This window comes from Aulostomus chinensis, chromosome 23 (assembly GCF_037954235.1).
Source record: "Aulostomus chinensis isolate RoL2024-O1b breed Wild chromosome 23, RoL_Achi_v1.0, whole genome shotgun sequence".
Classification (NCBI taxonomy): Eukaryota; Metazoa; Chordata; class Actinopteri; order Syngnathiformes; family Aulostomidae; genus Aulostomus; species Aulostomus chinensis.
In genome coordinates, this window is record NC_141342.1 from 15201021 (window position 1) to 15219090 (window position 18070).

The 18070-nt window shown below is 41.4% G+C and overlaps 1 protein-coding gene and 2 long non-coding RNA genes across 12 annotated transcripts in view; 2 read left to right on the top strand and 1 right to left on the bottom strand.

Annotated features, from left to right (window-relative positions):
* Nucleotides 1–11751, top strand: part of LOC147239739 (uncharacterized) — a 124283-nt gene extending 112532 nt beyond the window's left edge. The window contains exon 5 of the long non-coding RNA XR_015111668.1: nt 11690–11751. This is a non-coding gene — a long non-coding RNA (uncharacterized LOC147239739). The remainder of the gene's footprint in view (nt 1–11689) is intronic.
* The window catches only part of LOC147239742 (calcium-activated potassium channel subunit alpha-1a-like), an 80208-nt gene continuing 71893 nt past the window's right edge, over nt 9756–18070 (bottom strand). For 6 of the 10 annotated variants that reach the window (XM_086196197.1, XM_086196196.1, XM_086196199.1 and 3 more), the window contains 6 exons: nt 17826–17956; nt 16092–16286; nt 15696–15814; nt 15359–15580; nt 13445–13473; nt 9756–11906 (listed from right to left, as the gene is read on the bottom strand). In XM_086196197.1, the coding sequence (XP_086052323.1) occupies nt 11755–11906; nt 13445–13473; nt 15359–15580; nt 15696–15814; nt 16092–16286; nt 17826–17956 (848 nt within the window). In that variant the 3' untranslated portion in view covers nt 9756–11754. The remainder of the gene's footprint in view (nt 11907–13444; nt 13474–15358; nt 15581–15695; nt 15815–16091; nt 16287–17825; nt 17957–18070) is intronic. The other 4 variants (XM_086196202.1, XM_086196205.1, XM_086196200.1 and 1 more) reach the window with 1 other exon arrangement.
* The window catches only part of LOC147239743 (uncharacterized), a 51011-nt gene continuing 45764 nt past the window's right edge, over nt 12824–18070 (top strand). The window contains exon 1 of the long non-coding RNA XR_015111647.1: nt 12824–13106. This is a non-coding gene — a long non-coding RNA (uncharacterized LOC147239743). The remainder of the gene's footprint in view (nt 13107–18070) is intronic.

An 18070-nucleotide genomic window follows, 5' to 3' on the forward strand; every position in this document is an offset into this window, starting at 1 on the left:
GAAATAAGTTTTTACATTTGGTTCCTGATAAGTACGGTCTTGACTCTCAGGTGCAATGGTGACACCCACAGAAATATCCTGAGGCATTTCCTCCTTGGCTCTGTTCACTACAGCCACTAGAGGGCGTGTGTAACCATCCAGCCATCCATTTTCTTCCGCTTATTCCTGTTAAGGGTCCTGGGGGGGTGGAGCCTATCCCAGCAGCTGCTGGCGAGAGGCGGGGTTCACCCTGGACAGGTCACCAGTCCATCTCAGGGCCAACACATAGAGACAGACAACCGTTCACACTCACTGTCACACCTATGGTCAATTTAGAGTATCAATCAGCCTCGTCCCCTCTTGATGTCTTTGGACGGTGGGAGGAAGCTGGAATACCGGAGAGAACCCACACAGGAACAGGGAGAACATGCAGACTTTACAGTGCTGACCACCACACTCCGTGCCGTCTGGCTTGTGTCACTTGAGGTGAAATCTAAATAAACTTATGGCTCTTGGCCTCTCCAAGCCTTACTCAAAAGAAGTGATTACTCATAATAATATTAATAACAATGCAAACTTTATTTTTGGTAGAACTTTTCAAAGCAAGTATCATCTTTAACTTTGTAAATCTGAATTTGACGTTGACGTAAAGTTACTGGATTACTGGAACTTGAAATTAGCACATACCTGGTAGTTTATATATAGAAGACTTCATGCTAGAGAGATTTTTTTTCCCAACCAAATTTTATTGCAAATCTGTTTTTCAAAACGTCTCCCGCTTAAATTTCTTTACATGTTAGTATTTGTAGCATGTAGTTTGCTCTCAGTACTTCCACAGAGTAAAAAAATGACTACTTTCTCTGGATGGTCTGTGTGGTTGAGCTGTCTAAATAGCTAATTAATTACAGATGAACACTGATGCAAATTAATCTCTCAGAAGTCCCTGGGTAATATGGCAAGCATTTAAAACTTTAATCAATAACTCTGAAGTGGAAAGTGTGCAGACGCTGCACTTCTATGGTCACAATAAACAGAAAGCAGACTGCAGCCTCCTCTAAATCACAGTGACAAGCACAGTCACGCTAAATCACAGCAAGTAAAGAATACATGCCTGCATAACTTTATCAGCTGTGCCTCCGTGTTTCCACCGGGAACAGGAAGATATTGGAAAAAAACAACAGTGTCGATGAAAGATTCATGGTCAAAAATAATACCCAACTTCTGTTATTGATGTGTTAAGCTTTGAGCGTAGCCTTACCATAGGTGCAGCCGCAATTAACTTAACAAGTCCCACAAAATCCTCACATATCAGTTAGTTTTATCTTGCTTTGGCACGCTATATTTGTGTTTCTTCAGCAGTAGGGATCTCACCGCCGTTATCCTCTGGCATAGTGACATTTCCATTCTGTTAAACTCGATCAAACATAGGTAGGTTGATAAACTGTGTCGAAATAATGATATATTTATTGCGTAGAGTAAACTATGAGGTGGAGGGATGTAGCTTTGGTTGAGGAAGAACCCATTTTAGGGGAGATTACTCACGGTGCCACCTAGTGGCGCCGGGCATGTCATATGTTTTACATTTTGATGTGGTTCATCCTGATCCTCAGAAATGTCTCGTAAAGTTTGTGCTTGATTACTTTGAGGACTGTGAGTTTTTATTTTACGGTATTACCATGGCAACAAGACCAATTTTGATATTTTGCCATAGAGCAATTGACTCTTGCTTTGATTACACAGCGGCAACTAGCGGCCTTGTAACGGGTTGTTTTGGGCAGGTTGTGTAAGCAGCAAACACACCGGATCATGGATCAAAACAAAAACCTGGTTGGAGAGGTGATCTGTGTCCCGTAAGACAGAAAATCTGGTGTAGTTTATTGGTGGTATGAATGTCATCTTAGTTGAATTGTCTTGCAGTACAAATACACAGAGTATCAATGAAGGAATCCCTGTATTTTCATACAGTTGTTGTCATGTGCGCCTGTTTATTCGGATGCAAGATTGCAGCCTGCACAAAGGATGACCAGGGTTATTATTTATGCTAGTGTACGAACATATCGTATGTATACAGTATACAGGCACTTAATTGCTCCCATGCTGCTATGCTAATGCCTATTAAATGGTCTGCAGGTGCCCATGAATGTCAGACAAATGTGCTCTTTTCTTCTCTACACGGACACTGGAGTTTATTCTCCTCATCCGCCTCCTCCACCTCCACCTTCTCCTTCTCATCTTCCTTGTTCTCATGAATTCCTCAGACAGATGATGTGTAGATGCAACCTCTGTGTCTCCGTCATCCGTCTCATCCTCCCACTATACCTTTCCTGCTCTTCATCTTTTAGAACTGTAACCTATGGTTGCCAGCTGTGCAGGGAGCACCAGAGTGTATTTATGGCGAGCTGCACTTTATCACACACAGCCTCACAGCTGCCAACTTTACTTGGAGCGGAGTCCAGCCTCCCTGCCTCTGGCCATGTTTTTTTCTTTTTTTGTGTCTGTGAGATTCTGCACCGCTGCTGCATGCCTGTCCCCCTCCCTCTCTGTCTCTGTCTCAGTCTCTCTCTCTCTCTCTGTCTCTCTGTCTCTGTCTCTCCCCAGCTGCTGCCCTGCTGGAGAAGGTGGGGTGAACTGTTAATGGCCTGTAGAATACAAACAGAGCTGCCTGCCACTGCCAGGCAAAGGCTCGCTGCACACCTTCCAGTAAAAACACAGGACTAAAGCAAACAGTGCCACACAAAGTTCTACTGGGTAAATAGTTCATGTCCTATAGAGTTTAACAGAGCTCTTCTTGTCTTTTAACTTTCTGGCTCCTCGTTGATATTTTGATAACACTATAAAAATATCCCCTCCATGTTTGGTCCAACAACAGCATGAATCTGTCCAGACACCTTAGGGGGTCCAGCAATCAGCGGCTGACCTCTTGTCCCCAGGCGGACACAGCAGAATGAATGTCCCCCCACCCTATTTTATAGGGTCCCCAGTGTCCTCATAGCCTATCAGGACAGAGCTCTCACCACCCCCTCCCCCTTCTTAGCATATCAGGAGACACACATCTTCCGCTGCTGCAGAGCTTTATGCAAGGTGACAGCTCCTCACACTTCAGTGTTCAGATCACCTCAAGTAGCTCAGATATCGGAAAAAATGAGCACACTTCCCACCGTGATGACCAAATGTAGATTGACTGAGGCTATCCGCAGGCCGCGGCGCTCCTATCCTCCTGTCCTGACAGAACAGGCCTGCTGGTAACTCTCTACATAAGAGAGAATGGAGTCTGGAGACACATCAGAGGGGAAGGCTGGCTGCAGATGGGGTGGAGGAGGGGAGGAGGAGGAGGCAGCGGTGGTGGAGGGGAGCAAACACTTTGAAGCCATTGGAGGTGATGTCAAGTTTACTTAGACTCAAGGATGGTGTTTGAATATGCTGGCCACTAATATGGCACCAGTATCTCTGTCCTCATCTCTGTTTTCTGTCACTATGTACAATCTGGGCTCGTCTCCTCGGCTCCTGACAATGTCCTTTCACATCATGTTATTGCACACTCGGAGCTGCAGTCAGCAAGCCATCACTCAGCTTCTTTGTCTGAAAGTCAGACCCGTTTTTACCATTAATCTACACGGCGCCTGTACAAAAGTGATGAGGAATACGCTATTTGGTTTCCCATCGGGAAATCATTGGCAGCGGAACAGGAATATCACTCACTGCTTGTCTTATTTACACCAGGATGTAGCCTCACTCTCCAGGATCTGACAAGTGGCATTTGGTGTGCAGAAGGTGACAATATAAGCTGCATCGTAGGAGGCCTCCTGATGCACAGTCCCTCTAGGAGATTTTTTTCCTTTTTTTGGGGGGGGGGGGGGTGATTATTACAGTACAGTGAACATATTTTCCTGCACCTTTTCGTAAAATTTGCAGGATTTTTTTCGCGATTTTTTTATTTATTTATTTTTTTGCGGCAGGCTCCTGCATCACTGAACACACAACATTTGTCAAAAGAACTAACTTTCCATGACAAAGGTATTGGAGCCCCCCATGTTCTGCAAAGTTCAGCTGATTTTGCATTAATTTATGCAATCGCAGAATTTTCTGGCTTTAATGAAAAATATCTTTAACAAATACACCAACGCAGTATGATTTCCCTTCCCCTCAGCAAAAATCCGCTCATCCACCATAATTTCAGAGTGTATAGATACAGTATAATGTATTCCCACCGGGTTTGTGGCTTTTGACGTGTTTATATAAGGTCAGGACACCCTGGAGAAAATCCTAAGAAAATATTAAGAGGATTTTAGGTTACCTCTAATTGCAAAGTTTATGTCAAAGCTCAGCAGCATAGTTTGTTCAGCCACTGATCCCTTCAAAGAATATTCAATCTGTCTGTCTAGACATTGTCCTGAGGCACAAACATATTTTGAAGGTCAAATTCTAAAAATGGTTCATATCCTGTCTTTTCATAAGCAGAATAGCTGTACATCACCGGTAATGGATTTCTTTCCGAATTTAGTCCAAAAATTGAACTTGACTTTCACAAGGCTGATTTAGCAAGAAAGGTCAGGTATTCATTTGTTGAATTTCCACCTTTTTACCCCACCCCACCCCCCACCACCCCACCCCTGAGTCGATTCTGTTAGTTGTTCACAGAGGATAAAATCAGCCATCACTTTATGGCGACATAGCAATCAGACGCAGCCCTCCAGTGTCTTCAGCTGACTCTTCTGGCCCTGTCAAGTCCTCCTTCAATCTGGGAGTCTGAGCAGTCGTGTAGAGGTTGACATGATTGCCTTTAAGCAGCCCCTCTTAGCCAGTGACACACAGCTGCAGCCAGGCACCTCTTCTGACAGTAAGAGCACCATGATGGATTGCCTTGCCAAAACTGCTGATCAAAGGAGGTCAAAGTTCAGATGTGTGTCGGGCTGCACCAGGCATGTGCAATCACCAGAGATGGCTTTTCCTGTCCAAACATCCCAGCGCGTAAGGCTGAATTTTTATTTTACACTCGTCTGCTTGATTGAACTACAGAGGAATTCTGTCAGGGGGGATGTACTCGATATACGGGAGGAACATTTAAATCAGGCGTGTCAGGAATTATCATCACCCTCATTATTATTATTATTATTATTATCATTATTATTATTATTATTATTATTACATTTATTGATCCAACTCGACCTCGAATCACAACAAGCTTCCGTATTTGCCTCTCAGACTCGCACTCATTACTACACACATCTTTTGGCTGCAGAAGTGCCGTGCAGAAAAGAGCAGACATTTAAAAGTTTCTGACATGTGTCATACTACCATTGAGACACTGGCACTGATGTAGGTGGAGCTGACAGCGTTCAAGCAATTGAAGATGGCTCTGGGACATACTAGGTTTGGTATGTGTCAACTCTCATTGTTGTCACCGTACATCCTAAGTGAAGTTGGAATATGTAAACAGCATCATTAGAAAAGGATGGGGGTGGAGTAACAGGAAGGTTTTGGCGTAAAATCCTCTGACACTAAATAATTTTAAGATTTTCTCTTGTATAGAGCACATGTAGATTCATGTGTGTGTGTGTGTGTAGTCCCTGGATATCACGTACAACTCTGTTTTTTTTTTTTTTAAATACCCAATCCATACACTTACCAAAGTGTACAAAAACACTTGAATAAATAATGCACAGAACCCTGGAGCCTTAGAGAAATGAAAAATATGGGCAAAAAGAGAAGAAAAACAAATATTTTGAGACTGCAATGTATAACTTATTCCTTCAATTTAGTTGTTTTATATTTTTTATATACTTATATATATTTTAAGTCATATCCTGTAGCCTCAAAAGAACTACATTGAGGCAAGGACTTAAGTATTTACACACTGTGGTCTCAAAATGATTTTTTTTGTTCTCAATCTCACCCCAGTTTTACGGGAAAGAAAATGTAATTACTATGTAAAATGTTTAAAATGCCTCCTAAACTTTCTCCCTCATTAAAATATCAAGAATATCTGACTATGAAATGATTTCACCACCTTCTTCTTCAAGTTCCTATAGTTACTTGTGTGTGTTTAATACTGGACCAGGAGTTTGGACACCAAAATATCTGTGATGTCACGACTCGTGCTCAGTCGGCCCGCCTCTTAAAATTAGAGTTTGACTGAACTTGGAGGAAAATGGACACTTTTAATCAGTGAATGTGGAAACGGTCTCCTCGGTTCTAACTAAATATAAATCACTGGGCTGTAGGAACGAGAAGAAAAACACATTTGATCCCTAATTAAAGATCCTGGCTGGAGTTGGAGACTTTTGCGGTTGCGGCGACGAAGGAGTCTTACTTCTGGGCCAGATTCACATTAGCGACATTTATCATTGAGAGGGAAGATGGTATAATTAGCTTGTCAGTCTACTTTAGGCTGAGCTTGCTCTCTTGGTGAAGAAGAATGGACTGCGAGCCCAAGGAGCTGACAGTCAGTCGATAATGTGACAATTAATGTCATAAATAATTCTAAAGCCAATTATATTAAAATGGACCTCACACTCTCAAACAGCACTTTATTTCCTATAATTTTTACGATGTGTTCTGTATCAAACAGAGGGAGACGATTTCTCTTCTTTATTTCTACACATGGCTGACATATGGTGAAGCCATAATGTTGGACATAAAATTTTTCAAAAAAAACATAGCAGTTGGAGATTTTACTTGTTGATTTAGTCTTTGCTTTTGACTTCTGAATGTCGTCCTTATTGCTGAAGCATCAAGATGTAAAACCACTTTTAATCAGAATTATATCGCCTTCGTGTTGCTGGCTGTATAAAACGGCTTCAGCTCATAAAGAATGTGAGTAATTTAATGGCAGTAGTGGTTAAATATATCAAACGCTCCCTCTGGCCTTGGGAGGGTCAAGCCCAGTGTGATATATAGAGAGGACTGTGATGGCTGAAGGTCATGTCAGCTTCTTCTGCATAATGCATGAATCCTGTAACTCTCTCTCAGACTCCAATCTTCTCAACCTGAACCTTGGGATGAAAATTTTACTAAGTAAATCAGCGAGCATGCTGGCATTTCTATTAACCTCCGGTGTGAAACTGACACAGGCATGAATCACGGTAAATAATATCTCGCAAATTGTAAATCATGTTTACAACTGGAACTGAGAAGTGATGTTATGGGAGCGCACATCTGTTAGTTACTGCTAATTTCTTAAGGTGTCATGTAGCCTGACCAAAAAGAAAAAAATTGCAAAAAAAATCCAAAGTAAATGAATTCATTTACATACCAGTTAATATGAATTAAAATTGAAATATAGTTACACACGTTCAATGTTTTTTTTTTTTTTGATGAGTGGTATTTTCCCCACTTCAAACATGAAAATAGCCGAGAGCTTTGATTTATGCATGCGTGGAGTGAAACAAAAGGAAAGGAAATGTTGACCTTTACAGGGACCATAAAGGGTCAGTGCAGCAACCACGCCTGCAGGCAAATTGCCTCCCAGTGCCAAAGATTCATCCTAACAACGAGGATGAAACTCTTATCTTTTTTGCAGTTAGTTTCTCCAGTCTGGTCACCTCGGCAGCTATTTAAGAAAAAAAAATAGAAGAAAAGAAAACAAATGAAGTTGTGACGGGAAGTTTTCAGCCGTGTAAATCAGGAGTATTCTCTCGTGGAAGCCTTGACAACCTTTGTTTTATATAATGCGTGCAAGCCTACAAGCCCCCCTGCCCTCATTCATTTCTGTATCAAAGGGTAAACTAATGCAAAATGTATATGGCCCTTGGCACTAAAGATGGTGGTGCAGCACGGTACAGGAAAGATCTGTGTGCTAAAAGCTTGAAACATCTGTGTAAACACATGGCCTCCTTCCAACCATGTAGACAATGTTCTCATAGCCTTAAGATAGATGTCCAAGGCAATATACCTTGCCCCGGGGCCGCACTGGAATAGCTTTGAACATCTGAAAAGCCTTGAGCTTCAAGCAATATCCCTTTCAATATTCCAGCTTGACAGCAAAGCAAAGAAGAATTCAACTTATGGCTTTTATTTGACCCTCGGTTGTTTTAAGCAGCGGATCGATGGTAGCGCCGCAGAAGAGAAATGTTTTGGAAATGGTATAAGGGGGATTTTTTTCTTTTTTCTTTTTAGGATAGGTGGATCAAATTGAACAAAAAAAAAAAAGAGAGAGAGAGAGAGGACCTTCTGCCTTTGTTGTTGTTCTTTAATTCTGTTAATAGCCCAGGGTAAAGATTTATCTGCTCTTGTCGATTTACCTCAGCCTCAATATAAAGCACCAAGGTCACTTTTCCTTGCCTGGCCCACAGGATTAAATTGTCATGTCCCTCTAATAGGCAGCACAGGGAATCATTAGTCCAGCTCAGCTGCCTGACTGATAGGCATTTCAGTCCAATCATGGGAGTGTGCCGCCACAGGCCAGCCAGTATTGACACAGTGTCAGGACTGAGAGGGGACGCCTTAATCAGCCAGGACACTCTCAACATTGATTTGACAAGCTTCAGTAATGACCCCCTTGTTTTGGTAAAGGATCACTGTTTATCCAGGCTGGCATTGATGCACTTGGAGTGCTGCATTGTCATGGAAACTATTATCACCAGCCAAAGCCTGTACAGCTGGACAAGAAGGGTCCTCAGACAGGAGCCGTGGATGTAGAGCCCAGTGTGATTCTGTAATTCTGTAGAAGTGTCTGATTAGCTTGTGAGTAATGTACTCTACGGAACCGGAGGATGCTCTAGTGGAGTTTTCACTCGTGTCACGTGATGATGTCTCTTTTCGCTGATTGGCTGAAGGTCTGTCTAGTCTCGGACTTCTTATCTGGATTGAGAGTTGACTTTCAGTTTAACTGGCACTGGTTTATACTTGGCACCATTGTGCATCATTCATCTAGCCTCCAAAGCAATCTTTTTTTTGTTAAGCGTCATCTGTTTTTATTACAGCTGCTTTCTGGTTGAATTTTTAAAACACAGACTGTATAAAAGAGTTGAGACGTCTTTCAAGTGCAGAAGTACCTTTAATGGCCAGCAGGGGGCGACTGTGGCAGTGATAAAATGACCCGACTCCTCACTGCATTGCTAAATCATTTCACAGCTAACTCTAAACTCACTCCCGTAGAGGTAATAAAGCTGACTATCTTGTTATTGACAAGTCGCTGCCATGGTAACCTGTCAGATCCACCCCTTGCTTTTCTCCAGGTCTTGTCCAAACGTGATCGCACGTCAGTTAAATCTATGCTTTTGTTCTGGCTAGCTTAACCATTCCGTTGGTTGTCTGAGGTTAATGCTATTGCTAACACAAAATTCTACAAATCCAGTTGATTTGTAGTCCCGTTGTTATGCCATTGTGCCTTTTAATACATCGCAATTGATATTCATTTGCTAACAATTGCGACTCAAACGTTCATTACGACAGAACAATCCCCATCATAATCCTTCTCGTTCCGATTAACATTAAAGAAGATCATTGTGTACACCGGAGGATGAGGGGGATCATCTTCCTCTCTAGCTGCCAGTGGGGCTAGGATGTGTTTAGAGTGTAAACATTATTGGCATGCCAGCGGCCTCCCACAGCGCCATGGTGTGTAACACCGCTAACAAGCAGCATCATGCGGAGAGAGCTTTGATCAGTCTTTATGAGGAGGGTGTAGCAAGTGTCACATGATGTCTGGTAATCAGAAACTGCCTTCACGACACTTTTGAGGCCTATAATTGTCCCTCTGTGTGTTAGTATGTAAAAAGTGGACGTGAGCTGTTAAGTAATTTCATCTCTGAAGGAAAAACCAACATAACTTAAACACAATACATAAGCTTTAATTTGTGAAAATACAAAATGAAATCATGTACAATTTATGTACAAGCCTATTTGTACTAGACAATAAACTGTATTTATTATTGGGTATTATGACATAGTCAGAATATCAACTTAGCACTGTCGTTGTATCGACAAGTCAATGTGCTAAAAAACAACATCCAAAAAAAAAACAACAACAACAAAAAAAACCTAAATGAACAATGCACAAAAAAGACTAGATTGCAATTCCAGATGTCTCTCAATCCCACAGGTAACTGTCAAACAATTACACACAAGAAAGAAATATTTAACATTTACAGATTTCTCCAAAGAGTACATTAACTCGCTATCAGGCTCTGCATTATTTTAAAATAACTTTTTAAGACTTTTTCAAATTATTCACAACAATTCTTATAATCTCCAGGGAATTACGTGATCTTTTTTTTTTTTTTTGAAGCTTTATACTACATAAGAAATTCCAATTTTTTTTTTCTAAAGATGGAAAGTCAAGGATGATTTCTCATTCTCACAGCTTAAAGTAAATGAAATAAAAAAAATTGAGTAAATTCAGCAATTAAAAGCCTCTTTTCGCAGCGGTGGGTCTTCTGGAGTCCTCCGTTGGCTTCAGCACTGCCTGGCACATCACTGGCACGGGACGGACCGATGGTTCGGATGGTGCCAGCTAATCTCTCTTTTCATATCCAACATGAATTCTTATTTTGTGGATTGATTGCTTGTACCACGCACTCCCTTTAATTGATCCTGGAGTTGCTCTATATATTTAAAAAGGATTAATAACCACTGTGGGTCCTGCTTTATGTTCTCATCCACTTACAAACTTAAACAAATGATCATGGCATGTGCATAAATGATTCGTTTGATGGGTACTTAGGATATGTGATAACCAGGATTAAGCATATAAAGTAGAACATATAATTAAATTTTATGATAGAGCTGTTTTTTTGTTGTTGACATATCTACAAAACAAATGTCTACAGGCGGTATTAAGATTGGTCCTGGGGTGCGTTTAAGCACTTAATGGCCTCCAAGACAATCCTGTGTCAGGCAGCGCTTACAGCCAAAGGAGGACTTAAAGATGCCCACTTCATGCGATATGCGGCTTTCACATTCAACTCTTAAGAGTCTTAATTATACGTCGCCATACTGTAACATAGTAGTTGGCTTTGTTGTCAATGTAAATGAGCTTTTACTGTCTTAGAAACTGTGTGATTTGATTATCCCTAACAAAACAGCTCTATCATATTTGATTACTGACCATTTAGAAAAAAAAATCTTTACTTCCATTTGAACCCCTGGAGAAACTTATAAGAGTTCTGAGGTTTTTGGACATTGCAACCATAACAACATGAAAACGTTTATTACAAATCACCCAAAAAAAACCCAACAACAACAAAAAAAACCCCAACAACAACAAAAAAAAAAGGCAAAGATAAGACAAATATATGGATAAATTGAATAAGGCTGAAGCCAAATGCCATTTACACATGGACACTGGCTGTAATAACTGTCACAAATGTTGTGAATTAGCTCCAAATGGCAAAGCGGTCACTGAGAGTCAGTCACGAACGTTGCCATTGTGGTGGGATTGCAGCTGGATGTAGAAAGAATACGTTTAGAACAGAATAACTCCGCAACATCAGGGTACAGTAAACACCATCAAGTGGTAGTTGTTCATCAACAGTTGAAAAGGCAACTTTTATAGTAAGTATCCCCCCCCCCCCCCCAAAAAAAAAGAGCAGTCGTGGAGTCTGGTCACCGCGTAGCTGTGCAAAACAAATAGATATGTATGGTTGCAACAACTGACTATGATTGTCTTCATGTATACTTCACGTGATGATTCAAAATCTTGCTGTTAAAGTCAATGAGGAAAGCAGTTTTTGTCTCATCTAACAGCTTCAATGATGATTTGTGTTTACAGATGAGAAAAATAATCCCGAATCTCAATCTGACACCGAAGAGTCCTCGCTGGTATCAGAGTGAGTCTCAGCATTCATCCTCTGCTTCTCTGATGGCTGGAATCAAGCTGCTTGTGGATTTGTACGGACTGACTTGGTTGACGGAGAGAGTATTCACAGGCTTGATCTGTATGGTCCTCAGGTGGCTATTCTCTGGCTCATCTGTAAACCATGTCTTTTCTAAGAGAGCGCCAAAACAAAAAAAAACACACAAAAAGAGAAAGAGGAGGGACATTAATTACAATTTTGGCGTCATCGATGTTGTGTTTCAAGTGCGCACACTTCATTAGTTGGGCATTTTAGAGGTGAACATAATCAGAGCTGATGGTAGAGAAAGAAATTCTGACATGATGAAAATATGCTCCAAGATGGCCTTTTTTTTGTTATTGTTGTTGTTTTATAGTGATGTCCTATACCTCAGTCTTTGCCTCTGTTCGTCCCTCATTTGAAGGCTGAAGTGTTTATGCACATACTGCTATTGAAGCATGCTCTTGTGTTGCAGTAGACATGCGGGTCACCAAGTTAAATCAATGTTCATACTTTACTGAATTAGAAGTTAATACATTTAGCAATATAAAAGGTTTGTTTGTGGTTTTTTTCTTTCTTGTGGGCTTCAGGCGGTTGGATTGATGCAACTTTCTTATAAAAAGGAAATAGATGGTTCAGCATAATATATTGCTTAGGGCATATCCACTTAGCCAAGTCATGCTTTTCATGACTAAAAGCAATAGTTAGGATGTATTGAAAAAGCGTTGCATAAATTTAGCATTAGTACGTGGCTGTAGATGCGGGTCGGCGTGTCTTCCGTGCAGAAATCTGACAGCAGCCGACAAATTGATTTTATCCATCAAATAAATGGTAACCTTGAAAAATCTATGCCCATTTACAAGTCGTGACTGTCACTCCACAGCGCTGCAGAGTAGCTGTCTAGCCAGAAAAGCACGAGTGCGTAAGAACAGAGGGAGGTTGTGCAACTAAAAGAAAGCTGCTGTGCAATTGTGAAAGACAGCAGCGAAAATGTTAGACATAGTTGTGTATAGTGTACATAGAATGTCATAATATGATAATACATATTGTTGTGTTTTTTTTAGTTGGGGCACGGTTCAGAGGTGGAGTGGCGAGCAACCGAAGGGTCACTGGTTTGATCCTCACTCCCCCCGGTGACCATGTTACATATCCTTGCAAGCAAGATACTGATGGCCCTGTGACGGAGTGGTGCCCCGTCCAGGGTGAACCTCACCTCTCGCCCAATGTTAGCTGGGATAGGCTCCAGCCCCCCGGCGACCCCTAACGGATACGGGGTATAGAAAATGGATGGATGGATGGATATTGGGCATGTCTACCCTGCACGGAAGACGCACTGACCCACAGCTGCTGAAGGTAAGACGTGTACTGCTGCCTCCAACAGCAGAACCCCCTACTTTAACAAATTCAAACTAGTCTTATTAAGACAGTGATTGTGTAGCATATTAAAAATGTGCAAGTGGATACACGATGCCAATAACAAAAAACATCAATCGATAGATAATAAGCTGAAGTCGCATCAACCCATTTAGTTGCACTCGTACTCTGCAGTCCAGTGAGATGTATTACACAGGTTATCACCATGCTTCCCTGATGTGGTCACTGAACTACTTGGTGTTCATTCAAATGTCAGCCAGGACGTGTCTGTATCTGATGCATTATTTAACATCATGCATGACCACTCACTTCCATACCTTGGCCCATTCTATTCATCCTTGTTGCACTTTGGAAAAAGAACACTTAATGTAAGCTAAATGGGAATATATGACCATCAATAACAAAAACTGCACATTATTATGATCAGAGGTGTAAAAACAGAAAATTCTCTCATCACATATGGATGCAGAGTAGCTTATAGAGAAAGAAGCGACTGAAGCAAATAAAATCAACATGGATCATGTCAGAAAATCTTTAAATGTGCTTCTGTAGCATATAGAGCAGCCATATTGTGCCTGTTTGCCAAAGCAATTAGGAAGATATTGTCCATGTTTCAGATGTAACTCAGAACTCAATGCGCAGCATGCAGAGTAAATGTTATGTGATGAATTGAAATCCATAAAAAAACTAAATAAATATGTGTGCAAAATGTGAAATTCATACAAATTTGCACAACTGAACGTATGTGTTACTCCAAACGGACACAGATTACTAACCATTGCTTGTGGCGATCATTCAGCAGCTGTGGATTTGTTTGTAACACCTGTGCATCCTTTTTTTGTTGTTGTTGTTGAATTTTTTTGAATGAACAATCAAAAAAACATGGAATACGATTATTTCCATGAAAACAATGAAAAGTACTTTGAGATTGCATAAATCCACCAATTATGCAAAGTCCTTCAAGATGTGTAGCATTCCATATGTTAGCACAATATCAAACACTTTCATTTAAAACATCTTTATATAAAGGAAGGAGATTGGCTCAGATTTACAACCAGCTGGCAGTTGTATATCTGAGTTGTGCTGCACTATTTGACGTCTGTACTAATCAGAAGCTGTCTGTATTTTGGTAGTACGTAGGGTTGCAAATGCGTGCATACAACTTAATTGTACATTTTTCAAAATTTTTGCATGGAGCTCAGTGGTTAAGCGTGGAAATTTGAGGAATTTTGACCCATCAGTTGGAAGCTTTGCATGGGAAATACTAGGAATATATAGGAATCTTTTGGAATTAAAAGGAATAAATTGAGTATTGTGGGGTCATTTATAACTGTATTTAACTGTGTTCTGTGCATTCCTCTATCACATGCACAAGCACTTAGCACACCTGCACACAACAGCAGGGATCTGTCACAGTTTACATCCAGACAAGTAAGTTTTGATGATATTTAAATGATATAATACGATACTAAATGTCTTTTTTTTTTGTTGTTGTTCAGTGAAAGATTCCATTGAAGTTCTACTCACCAATAACTGAAGTTTAGAAAGTACTTTTAAAAACACATATTAAAAATATTTTCATGGACATCTGAAAACCAAATCTTTTTATTTATATATGTTTATGACCAGGTAAATCATGTTAATATGAATAACCCCATATATTCCCATTGATTCCCGTGAAAATCTCCCAACTCTGAATATTCCCAGAATTTTGGAACCCTACAATTCTGTATAGTTCTAGTTCATGCTGGAACAAAGGTCAATGATTGACCTTTAAGTCATCAACCTCCGTCCTGAGGGTTTTGATGTTGAGGTCCCAAAAGCAAAGTGGCAAAGCCTGAATAAAACTCCCTCCCACAAAGTCTCACCAGACATAGTTTTCTTACTATTGGAGGGAGTAAACTCAGCAGGACTGCAGCCTCCATGCTTGAAAGTACAGAATTTGAAGATGTAAAGGTCCTTTGACCTCTACACCTGACTAAGAGGGGAAAGGCCCTGTTCATTTCTCTAGAAGAGGTCATTGAGGAGATCTACAAGCTCTTCTGTTGCCAAGGCTGGATATGATGTGCCACACTATACCCACATTCTGTATATTCCGGACTTGCAAGTTACACATATTCTAGATGCTCATTCGCACAAAAGGTATTCACAGATGAACACACTGATAAAAGTCAGCTTTCACATCCCTTTTTGCAGACATTGGAGGTCAAGAGCTTTAGAGAGGCACATACTTTTGTTTGTCCCGTGAATCCCTGCTCTTGGCGCGGTTGGTGCGGTTGGTGGTTGGGATAGAGTGGACTGAGGAGCTCTTTTTACTGGAGGAATGGGATGAATGGGAAGAGTGGGAGAGACTGGTTCGAGACTGGCCGGCGTTATGGTCGAACTGCATCAGGCAGAATATCAGGTCTGAGGGTACCAGCTCAAATGCATATGGTGGGTTGGTTATGACATACCTAGAGGGGGGACAGAAAAGATGGTAGAGAGCTGGACGTATAGAGGACATTGTGGAAATTTGAGCTTAAAAATGTGAGGAAACAAAAAAAAAAACAACAAACAACTCCACCTCACCGTTTGGTACATTGGCTTTGTGTGTTTAGATGTGCGTCTCGTAGCCGGTAAATGCCGAAGCACAGCATGTTGTATGTTTTCAGGGCTTTACAAAACAGGTCACCGTAACAACCTCCATCCTGCAAGACAATGACAAAAAGTCAAAACAAAGTCTGTATTTTCCTACGGCACCAAAAATTCCATAAAAGTTCCCTGCAGTAAATATACGAAGAGACAGTGTCATAACTCCAAATGTGCAGCTTCATTCTACTGTAGGAGTGACGCCCCTGAAATGATGCTAAGAGCCAACAGCAAACTCTGAATCTCAGTTGACCTTGTTAGTCTGAATTCCTTCACTAAAGCCAACTCCCACAACACAAGCAGACAGAGACGTAGGTGACAAGGCCAGTGTCTTACCCCGAGGTCTGCGAAGGGCCCGTCGTACAAAGCCAGCTGTGCCACACGACACCTGTCCCTATTCGCCAGGGTCTGTGGCGTGCTGTAGCCACCCCGTAACGCATTCTCCTCCGCCAGCAGACCCTCCAGCTCCGGCGTCGCTCCACCTGTTACCAGTGTCCGGATCAAGGTGAGGATATTATCGTTGAAGTATGTCTGAGGGAATGAAAGAAAGGAGGGGGTGAATCCTTACGCCAACTAAAGTCACAACTGGGCCGTCTCAAAGTGGCGTCCAGGCGGAATGGGTGCTATGTAACCCCGCTTTGTCGGCTCACATTGCTCTGCAGTCTGAGTGAGAAGACAGAAGCATCCAATTACTGCAGTTTACTCTCACTTCCATCAGACACAGAGAGGCGATGCACATTCACGCTATCCAGGCATCTCTCACAGCTACATAACCTACTATTATGTGTAAAAGTCAGCTTGTAAATGTTTGGATGTTCATTCTCCGGCGTGTTATCGTTTATATTCAAACCAGTTTGTTGATTTTAACAAGAGCAAATGTTTGCCCTTTTATTTGCATTGCAGTCTTTTGTCTCCCCCCCTGGTTTAACAGTGCAGTGACATCTCCCTCGGCTGCTGACAGCACTATTGACTAAAATGATTGATGAGGGCTGTCCATTAGGTAGCATTACCTCTGTCTGCTCTGGAGCGCACTTGAAGGCAGCTTTGTTCTAACCTCACTCAAACCCAAAGGCAGACTAATGAAGCCATCATGCCTGGTACAACCTCCAGTCTTGTCATTTATTTTTTAATAGGAGCTAGGTCGACTTTTTTTGGGGGGGGGGGGCAGTATTATTCTGTTACAGTACATGATTTGATCAGAGGACAAAATGTCTTTGACAAGTTGAGGTGATTGACACATTTGATGTATCACTACACAAAAATCCCTATCAAAAACCCCAATATTATGAAAGGCATAATTCATCATATCTTCATGTAAATAAATGCCCCTTACATTCAATCCCTCCTCAGATGACTTCTCCCACTCAACGGGGACGATGCTTTCTGTGCACCTGGACTTAAATTGACCAGCTAGTTCTGTGTAGCCCTCTACGAACTTGAATGTGGATAACTAATCTAAACTGGACTTTTAAAAAGATACCAGACCAAACTGATCCAAGTCTGATCGTGAAACAAGTTATTTTGCAGGTACCCACTATTATACAGCTGCATCAGTTAACATGACATAGTCTATGGTGGAGCGTTTATCATAAGCATGTTTCTACAGTCAGGGGCAGTTTTGACAGGGAGGGTGGCAACAGGGGTCCATGCCCCCTCCCTCTAAATGTAGAGTCTACAATAATAATAAGGACCTTGATGGGTGACAGGTGAAGGAGCTTCAAGGCCTAGTTTGAGTCTAGTGAGTGTGTTATTGAATATTAACTGACTCCAATACTGTTGGTTAAACTGATACTGAAAGACTGCTACACAAATATGAATGATGGCATAATTTCTATTTACTAAACAAAAAAAATGTTCTTACACAGTCTGTCTCTAACGACCTGGGTCGAATGTGTCCCTCTGATAAAACAACTGGCCCTTGCCCGGCCACAGCCTGGCCCCCCTCTGTAAAATTGATGTAGAGCCACCAATGCTGACGGTTGTTTGTACTGTAATAACTAACTGTCACTGCCAGAAGATGGAGACAAAAATCTCACACCATAGCTTTAAGCTAAATTGACACTGACTTACAGCACTCATTAAGGAATCCAGCACACTGACTGCGAAGGCTGTCCCACAGGCAAAAGGCTGAGTCAGGTATAACTCTGTGTCCGGGTCGTCGTCATCATCTTGGTCCAGAAACTGAACGTTGGAGTCGTTAACTATGATAGCAAACATATAAACGTTACCACCTAGTTAAAAGTGAATTATTCACACCACACCAGACATGATATTTTGGTGATTTGAACAAGCATCGATCGTGTGCTTAAGCATAC